Here is a 23,312-nt window from a genome sequence, read left to right as displayed (position 1 = left end):
ACTTTTGTACTTTAGGTATTTTCCATTCCTTTTATTCCAGATGAGATTTTATTTTGTCCCCTCATGTTTCCCCCCCACTATTCTTGCTTACTGTGTTTGGTGCTGTTGTCTTGAAAGATATTGCAAATTCTGTTTATTTCATCAGTCGCAAGGCTGAGTGTCATAAAATGGATTCTAAAATAATTCAGGAATGATTGTGCTGACAGTAATTTGGACAGTCAGCGCATTAATTTAGTCAACAGAACGAGGAATCAGGTGTAGGCTATTCAGTTTTTTTGACCCATTCAATAGGATCATGACTAACCTGACATTTCTCAACTGCACTATCTCATGGTTTCATATAACTCTTGATTCTGTTATTGATTGGAAATCTATTTTTCTTAAATATGGTTCCATATGTCTGTGAGCAAGAATATCCTGAAAAGATAATCTTCCTCATCTTAGTTGTAAATGGCTTCCCCTTCTACTGGAACTGTTCCCTCCAGCCCCGGACTCAACCATGAGAGAAAGCAATGTCTCAGAATTGATCTTGTCTGGCTCCCTAAAAATCTTGTGTGCTCCAATAAGTTCTCCTCTGATTCTTCTCAACTTCATTAAATAGTCTCTCTAATCGTTTAAACTGTTTCCTTGTAGGAAAACCTCTCCATAGATGGGAACAACCTAGTGAATATTCTTTGAGTTGCCTTTGAGGAAATGTTATTCATTAATTAGCAGTGGGGGTGGGAGGGGGGGGTCAAATTTGTTTGCAGTATTCCATACACTGTCACAATAGTTGTAGTAAGATTTTATGTCCCCAGTCCCCTTGAAATGAGGGCCAACATTCCATAAGTCCTCCTTATTACCTGCTAACTTTGTGTTTCAAGCACAAGGACCCCACCTCATCTCCCTCCCCTCTTCCCCACCCCTCAATTCCCTTGCAGCTTTCTGTAGCTTTTCTCCATTTAGTCAGCTGGAAAGTTGGACACAGTAAATGGAATTTCATCCTGACAAATGCAAAGTGATAAATTTTAGGAAAGAAAACAAGAGTAGGACATGTAGAGTAAATGATAAGGACTAGGGAATGTTGATAAACAGATAGGCCTTGGGGTCCTTAAAAGCAGCGGCATTGGTGGATCAGGTAGTGAAGAAGATGTAGGATGCTTGCCTATGTTGCCTGTGGCATAGAATGTAAGACAAGCATGGCATGTTGCAACTTTATAAACATTGGTTAGGGCACACTTGAAGTATTTTGTGCACTTCTGGTTGCCACTTTGAAGATGCGATTGCATGAGAGAGTAGATTCATGAGGATGTTGCCTGGATTGGAGCATTTCTGTTGTAATGACAGAGCAGATTGGCTGGGTTTGATTTCCCTTAAGTGGAGGAGGTTGAGGGGCAACCTCATGGATACCTTTGGCTTGGCTTCGCGGACGAAGATTTATGGAGGGGTAATGTCAACGTCAGCTGCAGGCTCGTTTGTGGCTGACAAGTCCGATGCGGGACAGGCAGACACGGTTGCAGCGGTTGCGAGGGAAAATTGGTTGGTTGGGGTTGTGTGTTGGGTTTTTCCTCCTTTGTTATAAGGGAATGGATAGGGTTGACAATAAAATATCTTTTTCCCATGACGAGAGGTTTAAGATGTGTTATAGGAGATTTGTATACGAATCAGGCACTTCAGGAGAGTGAATCCAAGGAAAACATCCGGTCCGGACAGAATGCCTGGCTGAGTATTAAAAATGTATGTTAACCAACTAACCAATGAATCCATGGATATCTTCAATATCTCACTCTGGCCAGGTGTGGTACATTAGGTGTGTTTCAAACAAGGCTCAGTTATAGCTGTGCTCAAGAAGAGTGTGGTAACCTGCCTAAATGACTATCAACCAGTGGCTCTCGCATCAACAGTGATGAAGTGTTTTGAAAGGCTGGTATTAAGTCACATCAGTTCCAATTTGCCTATCGTAGCAACAGGTCTATGGCAGATGTCATCTCACTGGCTCTATTTAAAGCCCTGGAACACCTGGACAGTGGACAACAAAGATGCATTCATCAGGATGTTCTTTATCGACTACATTACACCATCTGCAAATTTGCTGATGATCCCACGGTAGTGGGTTGTAGAGAAAGGGGCGATGAGTCAGCAGACAGGAGGGAGATTAAAACTTGGTTGAATAGTGCCCCAACAACAGCCTTGCACTCAATGTAACCAATACCAAGGAGCTGATTGTTGACTTCAGGAAGGGAAAAACAGAGGTTTATGATTGAGCGATCACTGGGGGTGGAGAGGGTGAGCAAATTTAAGTTCTTGGGAGTCACTGTTGGATCTTTGCTGGGCCCAACACATTAATGGCATCAGGAAGAAAACACGTCAGTGCCTCTACTTCCTCAGGAGCTTGTGGAGGTTTGGTATGAAATCAGAAACCTGAGCAAATTTCTACAGATATGTTTTAGAAGTGTGTTAACTGGCTGTATCACAGTCTGGTGTGTGGGCACCAATACCCCTGATCATAAATCCCTGCAAAAGGCCGTCGACACACCCCAGGACATCACTGGCAAAACCATCCTCCCCATTGAGAATATCTGCAGGGAATGCTGCCATTGATGAGCAGCACCAATCATCAAGGATCCACTGCACCTAGCACATGCTTTATTCTCAGGAAGTATGTATAGGTACCTCAAGATTCGACCACCAGGTTCAAGAACAGCTGCTATCTTCCACCATCAGACTCCTCAACAATAAACTCAATCAGGGACTCATTTAAGGACTTTTACTTTTGCACTTTATTGATTATTTTTCCTTTCTGTTTTGCACAGTTTGTTTACGTTCCTTTATTTGTTTGCATGTGTACATTGAGTCAGTTTTTTTGCATTACCATTAAGTGGTAATTCTGCCTCGCCCACAGGGAAAAGAATCTCAGAGTTGTATGTAATGTCATGTAGTGCTCTAACACACCATTATCTGCGCCATCCAGGATGTCAAAATAGCTAATTCAATATATCTCCATTTCCTGCCTGTTCATGTGTCTGTATTAAATATCCCATAAACATTGCTCTCATGTCTATTTCCATCACCTCTCCTGGTGATGCCAGACACCTACAACTCTGCATGTAAATAAAAAAGATTGCCTTGTAGCGGCAGCTAAGCGGAGTTGAAAGTAGGATCATCTGCACTCCAGTTGTTTATTGAAACTTACCTTTCTGCGCCTTATAAGGCCACAGATAAGTCCCACCCTTGCGCCAGAAACCATGTCACGATGTTGCCCCACACGCAATCGGACATGACCCGGCCAGCGGAAAAGACAATCCCTGCAGCGCTATCTTGACACGGCTGCTCCGCAGCTGCAACCATAACATACGGAGCCAGTTTGCCTGCTGTCAGAGATGTGCACCACTTTGAGACGGCGTCTGCAATGGCGTTCTCCTTGCTGGAGAAGTGTTGAATATTAGCGGTGAATTCTGAGACGTATGCCAAGTGGTGTTGTCAGGGGTTGAAAACTTTTGCAAATGTATAGGTGAGGGCTTTGTTGTCAGTGAAGACAGTGAAAGGTCTGCCCTCAAAAAAGTAGTGGAAACGCCTGACTGAGGCATAGGAGTTCCCAGTCAAAAGCACTGTGTTTTAACTCGGGGAAAGGGGGGGTGCGCAAATGGTGGCTGAAGAAGGCCAGTGGCCTCCATTTGTCCATTGACCAGCTGTTCGAGAAGCCCCCTACTGCTGTGGTTGATGCGTCGACTGTCAGAGAGGTGGGGACATCAGTTCTGGGGTGGACCAGTGGCGTGGTGTGGACTAGGGCTTCTTTGGGCCGTTCAAAAGCTGTGGCTGCCTCCTAGCTCCAGGCCAAGTCTTTCTATTTGGAGGTCATCATGGCAAAGAGAGGGTGCATGATTTGTGCTATGGAGGTATAAAGCAGTTGTAAAAATTGCCCAGTGACCTCCATCTTCCATGGAAATGGTATTGCCCTGTCCTTGGTGATCCTGTGGCCGAGGAAATAGATCTCCTCCAGGCCGAACTGGCACTTCGCTGGGTTGACCGTGAAGCCAAAGACAGCCAGGCAGGAGTAGAGTTTGCGAAGGTGGGTAGCATGCTCCTGGTGGTTCCTGGTAGATGAAAACAAAGTCCAGGACCTTGCCCACTGCATCCACTAGGTACTGGAAAGGAATGCACTGCATTTTTAAGTCCAAAAGGCCCGTGCAGAAACTCGAAAAGTCTGAAGGGCGTGATGATGGCCGTCTTCTCGATGTCGTCTGGGTGGACGGGGATTTGGTGGTAACATTGCACCAAGCTGATCTTGGAGAAAACGGCTCTGCCATGCAGGTTAGCCATGAAGTCCTGTATATGTGGGACTAGGTAGCGGTCTGGGGTGGTTGAATTGTTGAGGCGCTGGTAGTCCCCTCAAGGTTGCCAGCCCCCTGTGGCCTTGGGTACCGTGTGGAGAAGGGAAGCCTGTGGGCTGTCGGACCTATGGATGATCCCCAGCTCTTTCATCCGTTTGAATTCCTCCTTGGCTAGTTGCAGCTGGTCTGGCCTTCACATGGAGGATGGGCCCTGTGTCAGAATGTGGTGCTGCACACCATATTTGGCATGGTGGATGTGAACTAGTGCCTGAGAATAGATGGGAATTTGCCCAAAATATGCTGTACCTGTCAGTGGAAGTGGTAACGGTGGCCATTTTCTGGTCCCTAACACTGCTGGCCACGAGCTGGATCATCTGGAATGTCTGGGCTTGCACCAGGCATTTAGCTTTGAGGTCCATGAGCAGGCTGAGAGCTTAGAGAAAATCTGCACTGAGGAATGGCTTCTCCACTGTGGCCAGTGTGAAATTCCAGCGTAATGTCTCGTCGCCAAGGGATATCAGTACACGCCGTGTGCGGAAGGTCTAAATGGCAGTATTGTTGGCTGCCCACAGGTTTGGCCCTCGTGGGCACATTCAGGTCTCTAAAGGTGTCGGTGGGATGATGTAGAGCTCTGCTCCTGTGTTGATGAGGAAACATGCTCCTGTGTTGATGAGGAAACACCGGCACATGGATTTGTCCGTGACACGTAGGCTGTTTGTGTTGCCAGCTGCTGTAGCCATTAGCGGCAGCTGGCCTGGGCATTTCCCGGGAACAAGCAGGGCTGTTTGCATTTGTGAGCTTTCCCCCCCCCCCAGCGCTGGTGGTAGAAACACCACCTCTGGTGCTTCTGTTGGCCTGCGAAGATGAGGCTGTTCACCACTTGTTCGGGTTTTGGGCTGCTGCTCTGTCTGGGAACTCATTAGCTGATTCATGGCGGATTCTTTCTCTCTTTTGGTGTGCCAGAGAATGTCCACCTTCACTGCAACCTTGCGAGGGTCGCTGAAATCTGGATCTGCAAGCAGAAGCTGGACATCGTCGGACATCTGCTCTAAGAATGCCTGCTCAAACATGAGGCAGGGCTTGTGGCCCTCTGCCAGTATGAGCATTTCGTCCATAAGGGCGGATGGCGTTCTGTCCCCAAGGCTGTCCAGGTGCATAAGCCTGGCTGCTCTCTGGCATCTAGAGAGCCCATAGGTGCTGATGAGGAGCACCTTCAAAGCAGAGTATTTACCTTCCTCTGATGGGTTATGTATGAGGTCGTCCACTCTGGTCATGGTTTCTTGGTCCAGGGCGCTGACAACATGGTGGTACTTGGTGGAGTCCGAGGTAATCTGCTTCATCTGGAACTTTGCCTCTGCCTGTCCAAAACCAGTGCGTGGTCAAAGCATCCAGAAAGTGGGGAGTTTAAGGGCGACTGCACTAACTGCTGCAGCGTCCGTAATATGGAGTCCAGAGTCATCTGGACCTGTTGGGGGTCACCAATGTAGTGGCAACTAAATGGAGTCAAAGGAATGAGACCGGTACTCGGTGGGCTCGTCTGCACTCCAGTTGTTTATTGAAACTTCCCACGCTGTGCCTTATAAGGCCACGGGCAAGTTCCACCCTCGCACCGGAAACCACGTCACGATGTTGCCCCACATGCATGTGGACCTGACCCGGCCGGCGGAAAAAACAATCAGGGCGGCGCCATCTTGACGTGGCTGCTCCGCTGCCATGACAATAACATGCGGATCCAGTTCGCCTGCCATCAGAGATGTGCACTGCCACAGCCTCACAAATCTCCTTTAAACTTTCTCCCCTCACCTTAAACCTGTGGCTTTTAGTATTTGACATTTCCATATCAGGAAAGAGACTTATCTACCCAACTCTGTGTCTCATAATTTTATAAACATCTATCAGAATCTCCTCTGCCACTGACACTCCAGAGAAAAGTTTTTCCAACTTCTCCTTGTAGCTAATACTCTCCAATTCCAGGTAAAATCCTGATGAATTTTTCTGCATCCTCTCCAAAGTCTCTACACCCTTCCTGTAATCTAGTGACCAAATGGGCACCCAATACTCCAAATGTAGATTAATTTGAGTTTTCTGCAACTGCAACATGACTTCCCAACTTTCCTTATCAATGCCCTGATAATTAAGGCAAACATGGCATCCTACTCACATTTATTGTTACTTTTAGGGAACTATGGACTTTAACCTGAAGATCTCTCGTACATCAGTACTCCTAAGGGTCCTTGCCATTTACTATATACTGCCCTCTTACATTTGATCTCCCAAAATGCACTACCTCCCACTTGTCCAGATTAAGGTCCATCTGTCATTTCTTTGCCCAATTTACCAACTGATCAATATCCTGTGACTACATTCATCATTATCTACAACTCCACCATTTTTTTTGTCACCTGCAAACTTACTAACCAAACCACTTATTTTTTCATCCAGATTTATATCTCAAACAGCAGAGGAACTAGCATTGATCCTTGAGGAACAACACTGGTCACAGTCCTCCAATCAGAAAAGCACCCAGCCTGACACTCCCCTCTTATATTTAGAGAAGATCTGAAGGATTTTGGAATCTGAAATGCACTGCTTGAAGAAGTGGCAGAAATAGATGCTCAACATTTAAACATATACTTGAATTTCCAAGTCCTAGAAGGCTACAGACCTAATGCAAGTTAATGGGATTAGTGTAGATACAATATGTGGACATTATGGATTGAGGGGTCTGTTTTGCTAAAACAGACCCCTCAATCCATAATGTCCACATATTGTATCTACACCAACCAGCAAGTATCAGATGGACTAGGCAAATAGTCTTAGGAAAGAGCTGTAATAACAGCAAGGAACCTGCAGGAGATGTCACGCACCACTAGTGAAATTACTGTCAGGAAAGTGCACATTACAAATGTTCACGAAAAAGAACAGTTGGCACAATAGTCTTGAATTAAATTATACTGGACAGAAAATGTTACAAAGCCCATTAACTCTGACTTTCCACTTTGAAAATATTGAAAGGTCCCAGTTTGAGCATTAATTCTGGATCTGTAATGTTATATTCATAAAAATGCCAGATCTACCGAAACTTGAAGGAAAGGTGTACAAGTCCAGCTTCTAGCTTTAGATAATCAATGTTTATACAGTATTTGAAATAAATAAGATTGGAGGAGGCAAGTGTGGCAGTTCAAGATGATAAAAACATTTTTATAAGATCAAGTTTGCTCTATTTATGGATTTTGACATTAGCTTTTTGAACATTAGTAGTTTCTAAATCTGTTTCTGCTCCTCCCCTTTAAATTATTATTTTTCAGATGACAGGCCATCGCAGTAATCTAAGGTGACCTTGTACTCTTTTGTCTTGTAGTGTGTACTATTAATAACTTGTTAGTGACCTACATTCATGTAACAAATACCTACAGATGTGTGTTATCAGCCCATTATAAAAACTGAGAATAGACTGATATCCCTCTTGCTTCAGAGGTATAACCACATAATCAAGATTTTGCCCTGATGCAGTGTTAATTCAGCTGCTGGATAAATTTACACAATTTATAAAGCACTACTTTGCACAAATTTGTGGGGGATTTTTTTCTGATTTTATAAATAAATTAGTATAATTTCAACTAGAAGGCAAGAATCCAGATATTTTTGAAATAGTTTATGAAAAGCCAAACCAAATTATCCTGCATGTAGATGAGAGAGAGAGAGAGAGAGAGAGAGAGAGAGAGAGAGAGAAAATTCCACCTGTGTTGCCTGGGAAAGGAATCAGGTTGAAAGGAAGTACAATTAATCATGTGAGCTGATAATTTTACCAAGGTTAAAAATGGGAGAGAGCAGGATTGTTATTTTGCTCAAACACAATGTGCAATATTCTTTTGAAAACATTAAAATTGGAATATCAAAGTTTCCAGAAATACAAAATGCCAGTGCAAGTGGTGGATGCAGGTTCATTTTCAATATTTAGGAGAAATATGGATGGGAGAGGTATGGAAGCCTTTGGTCTTGGTGAAGGCCAATGGGAATAATAGTTTGGCAGGGAGTAAATGGGCCAAAGAACCTTTTCTGTGCTGTAGGGTTCTGTGGTTCAATTACCTTTGTGTATACAGTAAGAGGCCCAAAAGAAATCAGTAGATTGAAGTGGGAGCAAATCTATGATCTTCCTTCTAGTTTATGGGCATCCAGATTTTAGTGCAGGGATCTTGAGGCACTGAGAGGTCCTGTTCAGAGGAAGGATTGACTCACATTAACCTATGTAACTATGAATAGTAATGGGGTGTGGGCCAAGCTATACCCTGTGACTTTTGTGGTTCCTAAGTTTTTTTAGAAGCCTTGCTGAGAGAAGCATCTATTGGAATTCTTCTGAAAATCAAGCTGAGCTTTATACTTGGCAAGCTTGAAAGGTTGTTAAAGGGATCTAAATATAAGTGAATATTATATCAAGGACAAAGGTGAGGACATCAAGGAACTACTAATTAATCTGGTTGTGTGATTGAAATGTTGATCTCCTCTTGCAAGTAGATTGCTAAAGACCTCGTCTGTTGGAATTCAAAGCTGGAAGGAACTGCTGATGTACGATATGCCTTTATATCCACAGTAAATATCCTAATAACCATAGAGCTCCAATAGTGTCATCCAGGAATAGGAAATATGTCACTTTGTGATATTAGTGAGAGAAATTTGCAATTTATGCACACCTTTTTGAGTTTCAACATCTGCCAGATCCTCCATCTAAAAGAGCTTAAAAAATGTAAAGATATAGACATAAAATAGTATTCTGTCTCAGTATATTAAGAGATGTTCGTAAGGTAATTTTACCTTTTACCTGACAGCTGGATGGTTTCAAAATGCCAATGTAAACGCAAATGGGTTCATGAGGTCCCCATATTGAACAATATTTTCACCATGGAATAGGGAATTACACACTCAGGCTTGCTTTGGTCCCACATGAAATAACAAAATTTGATTATCTGGACAAGAACCCAATGAATAATTGATAAAGCTTTAGTGGAAAAGATCTTGCCTGACCTGTTGTTAATTCTATAAGGAGCAACAAGTTAAGCTAAACTGTTCTGGCCTTTCAAAGGGAATTTGTTAAGTTTAATTGTGAAAATTGCTAAGTAAATGGAAGTTAGAGAAAAAAAAATTGGGTGTATATAGAAAATTGTCTGAATAAAGAGTAAAATAAAGTACTAGTAATGCAATATGGACGTGGAGAAGGCTGTGTTTATTGCCTTAGCTTAGCTTTGGGACAACTGCGTTTCTAATTTTATAATGATGACTTGGAAACTCCATGCAAATTGGTTAAACTCAGAGCCCAGAAAGGATAGAATGATTTTAGCAGATTATGACGGGTCAAAACAATGGCAGCTGAAATATAATGCAGGCATTTTCCTTTCAGGATATTTTTTATTGTCATGTACATAAGATGCACAGCCTGTAAAGTGTAGATCATAGGATGGAAATGTAAAACATACAAAGAAAAATTGGCTAAAATAGCTGACTTTGAAAGAGTCTTTGTCAATTCAGTCCCATCCTGTCCAGCCAAGGCAGAGCAGAACTCACTAAAAATTAGTGGCACGCTTTTATCAAAATAACAGAATACAGTTTCCAGCAGGTTCTGATTAAAATTATACAAGTAGCATTCATAAAAACATTATTTTGCCACTCAGAGCTACTTGCTAGGATTTCCTGAAAGGAAAAGTGGCTCAAAATAAGCAAAAACAAGTCTTGTTCAGTTAAATAAAATTAATCCCTGGAGGTATAAACAAAAATAGTTTTAAGCAAAAGTTTCTTTAAGATTAATATCAGGGATGCTTTTGCATTGTAGTCAATGCTTGCCATGGATTTCTGGACAGATTGGGGAAAATGTAAGTTCCAGAATTATTTCAGGAAAAGAACTTGTATTTACATTATGCCTTTCTTTTTCCTTTCAGGATTCCAATATTATCATGTACACTAAATGCATACAATTTGTAAAGGCACATAAAGAGGTGCCACTAGTCAAGTGCCACCATCGAGAAAAGAAAGAGAATCCCTTCAGAGACACTGAGTGTCCATCAACCTTACAACCTCCTCTGATGCCGTCATCTCTTGCTCCCCTGTAACTTCTGTAGTCACACAGCTTCTTGACCATTTCAGTGGTGAAACTGATCTTGAGGCATCAAGTCATCAACTTGGCCCCTTGTCCTGAACCCCTGATGCTGCTAATAAGCTGTCATCACCTGCAGCCCTTCAAGTGCCCTGCTCGCTATCAGCACCCTCACGAGTCCCAGTCCCTAGCTTCTCGAATCCGATCGCCAGCAGCTTGCAGCCTGGTGTGAATCCTTTAGCCACTGAGCCCCGCACAGGCTGGTGGTTTTCCTATCCTGTGTGGTCCTCTCCCAGGCTTCTCTTTTTTAGTGGAGGTGGGGAGGGGATAATGTTAGTATGTTCTCCTACTCTGAACAGCCAATGCTGTATTTTTATATGAAGTTCCTGTTGTACACTTTATGGCAGCCTCATTAAGGTGTGGCAAATGACCATCAGCAATCGTGCTTGAGGCAATAGGTTATACATAAGGGAACAACTGAGATAAGAAATTTCTCCACTGTTGTATATGCTAAGAGAGCAAAATGCTTCTGAAATGCTATTCAATTTGTCAATGAAACTGAGATCAGGAGCGGCGTTCAATCCTTGCAAGTCAATACATCGCTCATTTGGTACAGGCAAGAGAGGATGAATTTCAACCATGAAATCTCTCCCAATTGCTAGATTATTTTCTGGATATTATTCAAATTAAGGGCCTGTAGATTGTGATGCAGTGAACAAAGCACAACAGAAGTCGTCTGAGCTGAACCAACGGAATTCTCTTTTTGGAACCTTTGCAGGAATTTAAATAATTACAGTTGGCGTGCGCTATCACAATCACCCGACCTCTGAAGTCATACGCCTCCCAGAGTTCTTTGTGCCCCCCCAGCCACTGGGAACTCCTGATCCTGCAGGGGCCCGGAATTATGGACGCCACTTCGATAATGGGGTGACGCGGTTCACCACATGACACCCCCCCCCCCCCCCAAAAGAACCAGAGATCGGATGTGACACCGCAGTCTCACTTAAGGGGCTGGTGGATGCTCTCTGCACCAGGGGCATGCCACCCATACTGGTTGGTCCAGGTCCAAGTGTGCTGGCTTAAAGCAATCCACAGAAACGTTCTTTTGTTTGGCACCCATTCTAGAACAAACGTTGTGATGTCATTCTGCAGCACCCGAAAAGGGCCCTCGTATGGCTGTTTCAATGGTGTCCTGTGGGCAAGGAACACATACTGGCAGTCCTTAAGGTTGGCCAGAACGTAGGAAATCAGAAGTCCATGCCGGGTGATTGGGACTGGTGCCAGTGCACCAACCTTCTCTCAGATGTGTCAGTAAAGAAGTGGGAGACTCCTGCTGCCCATGTGCTGCCAGGATGAAATCACCTGGGACTATTGGGGGTGGGGTGTCCATACACCAATTTGGCTGAGGAAGTAGCCAGATCTTTTGACGTGGTACGTTTACCTAACAGTACCCAGGGTAATTCGTCCATCCAGTTCGGACCCTTGAAGCATGCCACGAGAGCTGTCTTCATGTGTTGATGAAAACACTCCAATATACAGTTAGACTGAGGATGATAGGCCATAGTACAGTGCAGCTGCGTGCCCAGTAACTGTGTGATTGCAGTCCATAGCCTGGATGTGAACTGTGTCCCTCTGACATAGGAGATATCCATAGGTAAATTGAAACAGGCTATCCAAGTGCACAAGTGTAGTGGAGGTGACCGAGAGGCCATCTCATAAATCTGTCCATGGTAAAAAAAAAAGTGAGTAGCGCCTCTGGACAGGGTTAATGGCCTGACGATATCGAGATGGATATGATTGAACCGCCTCTGTGTCGGGACGAAAGTCTGCAGTGGAACCTTGATGTGGCGTTGAATTTTGGAGGTTTGACATGGGGTACGTGTCCTTGCCCAAATGCCAACTTGCTTGTGCAATCCGTGCCACATGAATTTGACCACCATGAGCCTTGTTGTCGCCTGAATAGAAGGGTGAGCCAAACTGTGTATGGCATCGAATACTCGACAGTGCCAGCTAGTAGGGATGATCAGCCTTGGTTGTCCAGTGGACACATCACAAAGCAGCATGGAATTTACTGGTCCAAACTTTACATCCTCTAATTTCAGGCACAAGATGGTAGTGCGATATGTGGCTATCTCATTATCTTCTTGATGGGTCGCTGCCAAACCCATATAGTCTATTCCTGGAACCAGAGAATGGACTGGTGTGATGGTTGTGTGAGATAATGTATCAGCCACCAGATTGTCTCTCCCCACAATGTGCCACATAGAAGTTGTGAATTCCAAGATATATGAGAGATGTCATTACTGTTGGGCTGACCATGGACCCGACACCTTGGTGAAAACAAACGTGAGCTGATGTGATTTGTAAATCACATCCAGAAAGAGACAAAAGTGACCTACGGCAAGGTAAAGACCAAGGAGTTCTCTATCAAAAGTGCTGTTATTTTGTTCAGGCTGCTTCAGGTGGTGACTGAAAAAGGCCAGGGGTTTCCAGGTGGCATTAAACAGCTGTTCTAGTACCCCACCTACAGCAGTGCTTGATACATCGACCATGAGAGCCGTCAGCATGTCAGTCTGTGGGTGCAGCAGCATAGTTGCTTTCACCAGTGCTACTTTGAATTTTTCAAATGCACCATGGCCTCTACATCCCATTTCAGCTCTTTAGGTTGTGCAGCAAGAGCTTGAAAAGTGGCTGCATTATTCTGGTGGCTGCTTGCACAAAACAATGATAGAAATTTATCATCCTGACAAACTCCTGCAGGTCCTTAATGGTTGATAGTTTGGGGAACTCAACCTTGGGTGGTAGTGGGACCGCCCTATGTTAATCAATGTGATTGCTAAGCCATGCTCGTCAAGCTGCTGACAGAACTGAGAAAAATGTGCCTGGTGTTCCTGATGGGAGCGGCTGGTAACGAGGATGTCATCCAAATATATAAACACAAAGTCCAGGTCCCGTGTCCATGAGTTATTGATAGGTCTGGGCTGCGTTCTTCAATCCGAATGGCATATGGAGGAACTCGAAAAGCCTGAATAGGATAATGAGGTCTGTTTGAGGAATGTCGTCCGGATGAACTGGTAACCGTGTACCAGGCAATCTTGGAAAAGATTTTAGTGCCATGTAGATTTGCTGTAAAATCCTGTATGTGGGGAACTGGGTATCGATCTGCCATTGTAATCTCATTAAGGCAACAATAGACCCCAAAAGGCCTCCAGCCACTAGATGCTTTGGGAACCATATGAAGTGGGGGACGGGGCTCTCTGAGTGCCAAATGATGCCCATCTCCTGAATTCTTCCTTGCCCAACTGCAGTTTGTCTGGAGGCAGCCTGCGTGTTCATGCATGAAGAGGCAGTTCATTTGATGGGATAGGATGCTAGGATGCTGTACTGCGTGCTTGGGCTTGGCCGCTGTGAATGGTGGAGTGATGATGCTCGGAACCTTGGCCAGGATTTTGGCATACTCTTTTTCTCCAAGAGGGTCACGGAGTCGAGGTGTGGTGCAGGTAATACGGCAGATCGGCAAGTGACTTCAACATCTTGGAATTAACCAGATGGCAAACTTTTAGATCCACTAAGAGGCAATGTGCTCATAGAAAGTCGGCGCCCACTAGCAGCTGAGACACATTGGTGATGGTAAAGGGCCATCTAAATCAGGAAGAGCCAAATTTGAGTGGTATTGATGCTGCTGTTGTTGGTGCATGTCATGGAAGGCCTCTTCTTTCCAGAATGCGTATCCAAGCCAGAGTGGAGCAATGCACTGCTCCTGTGTCGATGAGAAAACACCAACCCAAATGCTGATCCCACAGGTAGATGAGGCTGTCCTTGTGGCCGGCCATCATTGTCACTACTGGGTACGTGCAAGGGGGTCGGCACTGGCGAGCCGTAGGTCCCTACCTTTGGTGATAAAAGCACCACTGCTCTCTCCCAGTGCCTCTCACCGCTGAGTTTGACCCCACACCTCTGTCAGGAGTAGGTATAGCTCATGACTTTTGGCGTGGCACTGCCACAAGACCAACAGTTGCTTCCCATGGTGTTTGACATGCCCTAGCTCATCCATGTGGGCAACCAGTTGACGGGGATCACTGAAATCATTCTCTGCAAGGAGTAGATGGATGTCCTCTGGCATCTGTTCCTTGAAAATCTGCTCGAAAATAAAACTGGACTTGTGCCCATCCATGAGCGCCAGCATCTCATTCATTAGTGCAAAAGGTGTTTGGTTGCCGAGGTCTTCCATATGAAGGAGCCTTTCCACCCTGTTCTGACGAACGTGAAACTGGGCCTCTGCCTGCTCGAACCAAACCTGTGACTGTAAGGTCCAAAAAAAACGGTAGCTTGCTTATCCATAGGGGTTACCATTATAGCGTGTGGGGCAGTGAACAGAGTACAACAGAAGTCGTCTGTGAGTTGAACCAATGGAATTCATTTTTTTTTAACCTTGGCAGGAATTTAAATAAATACAGTTGGTACGCTATCACAATCACCCTGCAGTCACGCACCTCCCTGAGTTTTTTGTGCCTCCCCCCACCCCCCCCAAGCACTGGGAACTCCCAGTCCTGCGGGGGCCCGCAACTATGGAAGCCGGTTCGACAATGGAGAGGCACAGTTCGCCACATGCCCTTCATTGAGAAGTCATGAGTTTCCTTTTAACATTCACAGTTAAAATTAAAATAGATGAAAAATAGACATGATTATCTATATACCCATAGCTTGAATTAGTCTGCTTTTGTCAGTGTGTACAAATAATGACACCAAACTGGATTTTGTGAGACAGGCAATTGCCTTTTCAATGGAATGTTTTGAAATCAAAGAACATTGCAATTTACGCTTATTCTAGACCAGCTTAATTCTTTCTTCTTTAGAAATTAGATTGGAAGGTTGAGCCTGGCTCTTTGAGATTTAAGGGGAACTTGCTGTGAAGAGGAGAGGATGTTCTTTAAAGTTATATTTCTAAAAACAATAGATTGGTTTTATTTTCTGAAATGGGTGTTGAGGGGGAATCGGGAAAGAGGTTGTTCTTCCTTTACTGGACTTAAACCAAATAAATCATTTCAAATGTGCTCCATGCAAAATAATTAGTAAGATCTATAAGTTTGTGTGTCCTCTTTTGATGTAGATACTTTTGGGGAAGCAACACGATCTTATTGGGAAGTGTGTAGTTTCTTCCTTTGCATGAAAATATTTTCCTTAAAGGACAGGTGGAACTCCTTCATGTGAAAACGGAACCTCCCTCGCTATGCCTAGAATTGAGGAATATTTTACTTCAATAGAAGTCTTCCTCTTTCGGAGTTGACATTGAAATTTATTTGGTCCCTACACAATGTATATCATTCACCCACCAGCAAATGCACTTCAGTCATGAGACTCTGTTATTTAACCCATTCACACTAAGAATTTAAAGAACCTCCTGTGGCCTATATGTGAAAACCTATTCTGGCTGCATTTTATTGTGAAATGCATCAAACTCCCAGTCTTATAGGAAGGAACCTGTGACTAGTTTTGCCATTGAAAATTCAATCACAATCATAAATGATGTCTTGTCATCAGCCCTAATATGAATTTTAAAAAAAATATTATCAAAGCTGTTTTATAACAGGACAGCATGTTTAGCATAGGGTTGGCATGCTTAGTGTAGTGGTTAGTGCAATGCTACTGCAGCACCAGTGACCTGGGTTTGATCCGGTGCTGAGTGTAAGGAGGTTGTATGATCTCCTTCTGTTTGCATGGTTTCCCTCTGGGTGCTCCAGTTTCCTCCCACCCTTCAAAAAAAAACACATAGGTTGTAGGTTAATTTGGCTATTTGGGCAGCCCGGGCTTGTGGACCACAAAGGTCTGTTTATTGTGCTGTATGTCTAAATTTAAAATTTAAAGGCAATGATCACTTTTGATGCATGAAGTTGATGATTCTGGCAGTATGTCAGTATGAAGAGAGAGAGAGACACACACACACACACACACACACACACACACACACTAAATGTGGCCTTGTGTCCATGGAGTCTGACAAGGAGTGAATAATATGAGTGGCTAAAGAAATTACTTTGTTTTGAATTTTAGAATATTGAACAGTGATCTTACTGAAGCATGCAAGTTCCTGCAGAGGAATGACAAGGTAGATGTCAAGATGTTTCCTTTGGAGGGAGAATCTTGAACCAGGGCACAAGCTGAGCAGCACAGTTGGCATAACAGTTAGCACAATGCCTTTACAGCACCGGCGATTGGGACGTGGGTTTTAATCCCACGCTGTCTGTAAAGAGTTTGTATGTTCTCCCTGCATCTGCATGGGTATTCTCTGGCTCCAGTTTCCTCCCACCCTTCAAAATGTAGGTTAATTGGGTGTAAATTCAGGCTCGTAGGCCGAAATGGCCTGTTAACGTGCTGTATGTTTTTTTAAAAAAAAATCAGGTTTAAAACTGAAGGACGTTAAATCTTCCTCGAGGGTTACAGAGGCTAGATTATTTGAAGAGGGAGTAGATATATTTTTGAAAAGTTGGGGCAGGTTTTTGGAGATCTGGCACAGAAGAGGAGTTGAGGTCTGGGGTAGATTGACCGTGACTATATTGAATGACAGGATAGGTTGAGGTACTCAGTGGCCACCTCATGTTCTTATTAAAGGCTCATTGAAATTTAAGTAGTTCCAATTTGAAGGATTCTCCAAATGATAAAGTGAGTAAAGTGTAAACAAACCTTACTTTAAGCTTAAATAAAAATAGAAAATACTGAGTTCGGCCCAATATATCTGTCCCACAACTGAGTGAAGGGAAATGATTAATATTTCAGGTCGATGGCAATTAAGCACTTGGAGGCACCCATTAAAAAATAATTTCATTCAAAATTTAATGTTTTGATTCCATCAGTTCCACAACTTAAAAGTTCAAGCAACAGGAGTCTTGTGTTGTTTAGCACTTTGAATAAATGAATGAGAGTTTATTGTCATGCACTTAAGTACAAAATATAGATGTAATGAAAATCTTACTTCAGCTTCCTAGTTATATAAAACATAAATTAAGTACAACTAAGATGCCACAAAGAGGATAAAAAAAAATAAATGTGGGTTAGGAGATTCAAAGTCAAAGTTCAAAGTTTAGATTTATTGTCAGAGTACATACATGGCATCACATACAACCCTGAGATTCTACCTGCAGGCTAGGCAGAATTTCTACATATCAGTTGTGCATTACTCAAGAAAATATACATATCTTTGGCTTGGCTTCGCGGACGAAGATTTATGGAGGGGGTAAAAAGTCCACGTCAGCTGCAGGCTCGTTTGTGGCTGACAAGTCCGATGCGGGACAGGCAGACACGGTTGCAGCGGCTGCAGGGGAAAATTGGTGGGTTGGGTGTTGGGTTTTTCCTCCTTTGCCTTTTGTCAGTGAAAAGATACATATACAAAAGAGAGAAATGTAAATAAAAAAGAAAGGTAAGCAAACTGCATTACAGAAAGTAATATTCAATAATAAATGATGTGCAAAGTAAGAATCCTTAAGTGAGTCTCTGAGTTTGTTGTTTAGCTGTCTGATGGTGGAGTTTGTGAGAATTTTGCCTGTGGTGTACTGGGCTGTGTTCACTCCTTTTGCAGGGCTTTGCACTTCGAGGTATTGGCCCCCTCACACCAGGCCGTGATGCAGCTGGTCAGCACACTTTCTGCTACCCATCTATAGAAGTTTTCCAAGGTTAACGATGCCATACCAAACCTCTGAAAACTCCCGAGGAAATGCAGGCGCTAACGTGCTTTCTTCATGGTGAAAGGTCCTCCAAGATAGTGACTCCTGGGAATTAAAATTTGCTTACCCTTCTCCCTCTGATTCCCCAACAATCACTGGATTGTACATTTCTTATTTTATCTTCCTAATCAGCTCCTTTGATTTGGTGAGATTGAATGCAAAGTTGTTGTTAGTACAGCATTCTGCCAAGTTTTCAATCTCCCTTCTGTATGTTGTATCATTGTCTTTTTTTATACAATTCACTACTGCAGTGCCACTCAGTCATAGATGTGAATTTCAAAAAATCAGGGTGTGATAAAGAATATTCAACCGCCATTATTTAGTCAATCTAGGGTATTAATAGACAAGATCACTGGAGAGTGGTCAGAAATTAATATGTTCTCATAAGTACAAAAGAGAAGAAATTAATTGTTGGTCCATAAGAAAGTAATCAATATTTGATTATGTATGGTGGACCTTTGGGGAAAAAAGAGAATTCCTTATCATCAGGATGGAGAAATCTCCATACATCAATAACACCAGGTTGTAGCATAAAAGAATTTATGAGTATAGCTGACTTGTTTAAATTAGCAATCTTATGAGATGAACAGTCAAGTACTGGATCGAGCCAGTAGTTTAAGTCGCTGCCTACTACCAAAGGGTACATATTTAAATCAAGTAAAAGAGAAAAGAGACATTAAAAAAAAAAATGGGTTATCGGTATTAGGATCATAAATGTTAACAAAAACATAAAAGCTTAGAACGTAGTTTACCAGACAGAGTAAGAAAATGACCATTAGTGTTGGTTATCTTCTCTCTCTTTGTTAAATAAACAGCACTGATTAATCAATCAAGATTGAAACTCCCCTAGATTTAGCCATAAATGCAGAATGAAATTTCTGCCCCTTCAAAAAGTTAAGAAGCGGGAGATATCAGATACATGAAGATGTTTTCTTGTTAAGAAAATAATCTCTGGTTGAAACTTTCCAATATGTGAAAAGGTCTTTTGACATTTAACCAGGTGGTTCAATTCCGAGATATTCCAAGATAAGATTTTAATATCTTTGGCCATCTGAGAAATTAGAAATCAGTAATTCAAAATTTATAAAAGTAATGCCATGCCCAGTAATAAAAAGCCAATCTAGCCTCACAAAAGAATCCCATGTTAAGCTGACAAATCTCTCCCCCCACCCTGCGAGTCTCTTGTGCTTATGGCAGCAGCGCGTTTATAGATGTAAAACGGTGTGATTGGTCACATGGGCCAGTAGGGGCTATTACTGTGATGTTTCATTAAAAATCAGAATTAAAATAAAAGGAGGAGAAAATAAAATAAGCAATAAGCAATTGGTTGACCAATAATACAAAAACTTGTCAGTGGTAAATAAATAGATCTTTGGTGGGCTTGTATTATGCTTCAGATGGTGCAGGGAGATTCCAGAGCTTAATACTGTTGGAAAGAGTCTATTTTTAAATCCAGAGGTGCTGAACTTCAGTCTTCTGAAGGTAGCAGTAAGAAGAGAGCATACTCAGTGCAACAGGGATTGTTCATTGATGCCTACTGATCAGGGGCGGCACGGTTAGCGTAGCTGTTAGCGCACCGGCAATGACCAAGACCAGGCTTTGAATCTCCCACTGTCTGTAAGGAGATTGTACGTTCTCCCTGACTCTGCGTGGCTTCCTCCAGGTGCTCTCATTTCTTCCCACCCTTCAAGTTGTATCAGGGGCTGAAAGGACCTGTTGCAGTGCTGTATGTCTAAATTTTAAATTTAAAAATGAATGAGAAAATCAATTTCAATACTTCATCTTTGTCCATCACTGTAAGATTACAAAGGAGGAATCTCCTAATGCTGAGGGCAGTCTGTGGGTAGAGAGTTCTAGGGAGTGCGTGCTAGGTCCCTTCCCGCAAGATCCTGAGGCCAGCTTCTGGTTGAGTTTGGGTCTTAGTCAAGATGAGTAAAACTTGCATCGCCTCATCTGCCCAAGAGTGCCACTTGGTAACTTCCTCATGTGAGGCCTTTTTGTTTCCTGCTCTCACAGTCCCAAATTATGAACATTAACAACACAACTAGTTGAATCAAGGACAAGAATACTAGAATTTCACTGCTTCACAAAGATTTTTTTTTATTTTTGAGAGGTGCTTCTGAAAGCTTCATTTCCAATGAAATGATGTTCTTGGGATGCATGATTGACAAAATTGACTGAAATTTCAACTATTTTTGGATGCAATTACTAATTTTTTTTTCATCCATTCATTTTTTTTCCAAATATTCTGCTCACCAACATTTTCCTGTTGAGTTATATCTAAGAATTCAAAAATGTAATGTTTATGTTATTTGGTGGTAACAAAGGTCTGGATTAATAATACAGAAAGGAACTGGTAAGAGTTTAAAGTAATCTCCCAAGTTATTAGGATTTGTGATTTAATAATTAAATATGTATTTTTTCAAACTACAACTGCTATTCATAAAACTACAAAACAAAATGCGGATACTGCATATATGAATTGAGGTCAGGTCATGCAGCATTTGTGGGTGGAGAAGCAGTTAATGTTTTGGATTGGTGACCCATCAGGCACAGCAATGTAGCCAAATGGAGCTGCCACTTCACAGCTGCACTGACCCAGGTTGTACCCTGACCTCTAGTGCTGCCTGTGTGGAGTTTACATGTTCTTCCTGTGACTGTTTCTTCGGAGTCCTCCAGCTGCTTCACACATCCCAAAGACGTGGGTCTGATAGGTTAATTGGGCACCTTTTTTTTTGGGTAGGTATATATGGGTCTTTGCAACATCGTGGCCCAAGGGCCTGTAATATGTTGTAATGTTCTGTGTTCTATGTCAATTGCCCCTGCTGCATAAATGATTGGTGGAGATATTTGATAGGAATAGGGGAGGGTTTGTTTAAAATGAGTATGTGATTGTTGACATGTATTTGGTGGGCCAAAGTGCAGGCTGGCGCAAAAGTCACTTGTTTAAAGACTAGAATGGGGCAGCAAGGAAAATCATGGTCTAAAATGTTCTTGGTCAAATGATCCTGTAACTAATTGGGTTTTGTAACTGAATTAAAGTGCTGGTTTAATCTAAAATGAATTCTTTTCCATAGAGATTGGGGGGATAGCAGAAGAAACGGAGGCTTGTGATTGGTGGAGTCTTGGAGCAATTTTATTTGAACTCTTAACTGGAAAAGTGAGTATAACATAGTTGTAAACTGGATGACATCTTGTAAACATTCATGTATGTAAAAGAATTTCTTTATGATGGCAATTGATTTTCTTTGCTCCAGCCTCTTTTTCAGTGCCATCCTGCTGGAATAAATACACACACAGCTATAAACCTGCCAGATCATGTATCAGAGGAAGCTAGATCAATGGTGCAACAGGTAATTTGCTATTCAAATGAAATTCTACAGTTTAGATGTATTGAGAGTCTGTGCCCTGAAGTAATAGAATCACAATTTAATGTCATGAACATGTCACAAAATTTGTTTTGCGGCAGCATTACAGGTCCAAATATTGCTATAAATTATATCTTTAAAATAATAAATAAATTGGGGAAAGTGGGTAAAGACTGTGGTTCATTGTTCATTCAGAAATCTGATGGCATGGGGAAGAAGCTGCTTTTGTGCTGCTGGTCTTTTGTATTCAGGTTCTGGTAACTCCTTCCTGATGATAGAGGGCATGGCCTTGGTGGTTTGAGTCCTTGTAGATATCCTCGATGGAGTGAAGACTGAACCCCATGATGTCCAGAGTTCACAACTCTGTCGCCTTTTCCTATCCTGTTCATTGGCACCTCCATACTGGGCAGTGTGCAACCAGTCAAAATGCTCTCCGCAGTATAGCTAAAGAAAATTTCAAGAGTTTTTAGTGATGTACCAAATCTCCTCAAATTCCTCACAAAGTACAGCCGCTGGCAAGCCTTCATCATGACCGTATTGATGTGGAGGCTCCAGGACAGATCTTGAGATATGTTGACATCTCTAGTCCATTTGTCAGATGTTTCTTGTTATAAAACAGAAGACCACACTTCTAGGGTGCCTTTTCTCCACTTGGTCTATTTCCTCATCTGGCTTTCTGAATGAATGAATGAATGAATGAATGAATGAAGCCATAAGAAACAGCAATTGTCCTTGTGTTGATGTCTTGTTTACTGGTAAAATCGGACCTTTGTCAATCTTTACCCATGCAAGTGCAATTAGGAAGAAACTACCAAGAGTTATATGGGTTCTCTACAGACCAAGATGGGACAAATGTTAGTGATGAATAAAGAAATAGCAAACATTAAGTAGAAGACGCTAAAGAACACGATTAAGGAGAGTAAGAAACTCAAAGGAAAAAAAAGTGTTAAGGAAAACATTGCACCTAAAAGATGATAAATCCCTGAACCTGATGATGTAAATCCCTAGGCATTGAAAGGAGAATAACATGTTGTATGTCCATTAAAATTCTTCAGGTGCTAGTCAGGTTCTATAATCTCCTTTTTATTTATTGGTTTTCATTCACTTAGTTTTCTCAATATTTTCTGCTTTTATTTTGGAAAATGCAAGAGTATTATTGAGCAAATAAGAATAGGGCATTTAGAAATCAATAAAGTCAGGCAAAGTCAACATTGATTTATGAGGAGGAAATCACGCATGACAAATTTGTTAGTTTATAGGAGTTGAAATTTGCAGAATAGATAAAGGTGAATGAGTAGATGTGATGTATATGGACTTTCAGAAGACATTTGATGAAGTTCACAAAACTAGAGCCCATAGTATTTTGGGTAAGTGCATTTATTGCAGTTGAAATGTCACTTTTAGGATGAAAGGCTTTGACCATTGTGTATTTCAGCAATTTATGTTGCAACTCCAGGATTTTTATAGTCTGATGATTTGGATGAGGGCATTGAGTGTAATATGTTCATGTTTTCCAATAATACTGAACTGGATTGCTGTGTAAGGAGGATAGTTTGGCAAACTGGCTGAGGATATGATAGGTGGAATGTGGTAAAATGTTTGTTGGAAATAATAGAATCAGAATCAAGATTTATTGTCAAAGAAGTCATAAAATTCGGTGCACACCTGGCAGAGAACCTCACCTGGTCCTTTAATTACCAGCTCCTTAGCCAAGAAAGTCCAGCAGCACCTCTACTTCCTGTGAAGGCTGAGGAAATTCCATCTCCTACCCTCTCTCCTCACTACATTCTACAGAGGATGTTTTGAGAGCATCCTATCACCACCTGGTTTG

At 42.4% G+C, this 23,312-nt stretch overlaps 1 protein-coding gene across 5 annotated transcripts in view; it reads left to right on the top strand.

Annotated features, from left to right (window-relative positions):
• The window catches only part of rps6kc1 (ribosomal protein S6 kinase polypeptide 1), a 198,681-nt gene that overhangs the window by 161,133 nt on the left and 14,236 nt on the right, over positions 1-23,312 (top strand). For all 5 annotated transcript variants that reach the window (XM_069931317.1, XM_069931316.1, XM_069931319.1 and 2 more), the window contains 2 exons: positions 21,191-21,273; positions 21,371-21,466. In XM_069931317.1, the coding sequence (XP_069787418.1) occupies positions 21,191-21,273; positions 21,371-21,466 (179 nt within the window). The remainder of the gene's footprint in view (positions 1-21,190; positions 21,274-21,370; positions 21,467-23,312) is intronic.

Source organism: Narcine bancroftii, chromosome 4 (assembly GCF_036971445.1).
Source record: "Narcine bancroftii isolate sNarBan1 chromosome 4, sNarBan1.hap1, whole genome shotgun sequence".
Classification (NCBI taxonomy): Eukaryota; Metazoa; Chordata; class Chondrichthyes; order Torpediniformes; family Narcinidae; genus Narcine; species Narcine bancroftii.
This window is presented reverse-complemented; position numbering and strand designations above follow the sequence as displayed.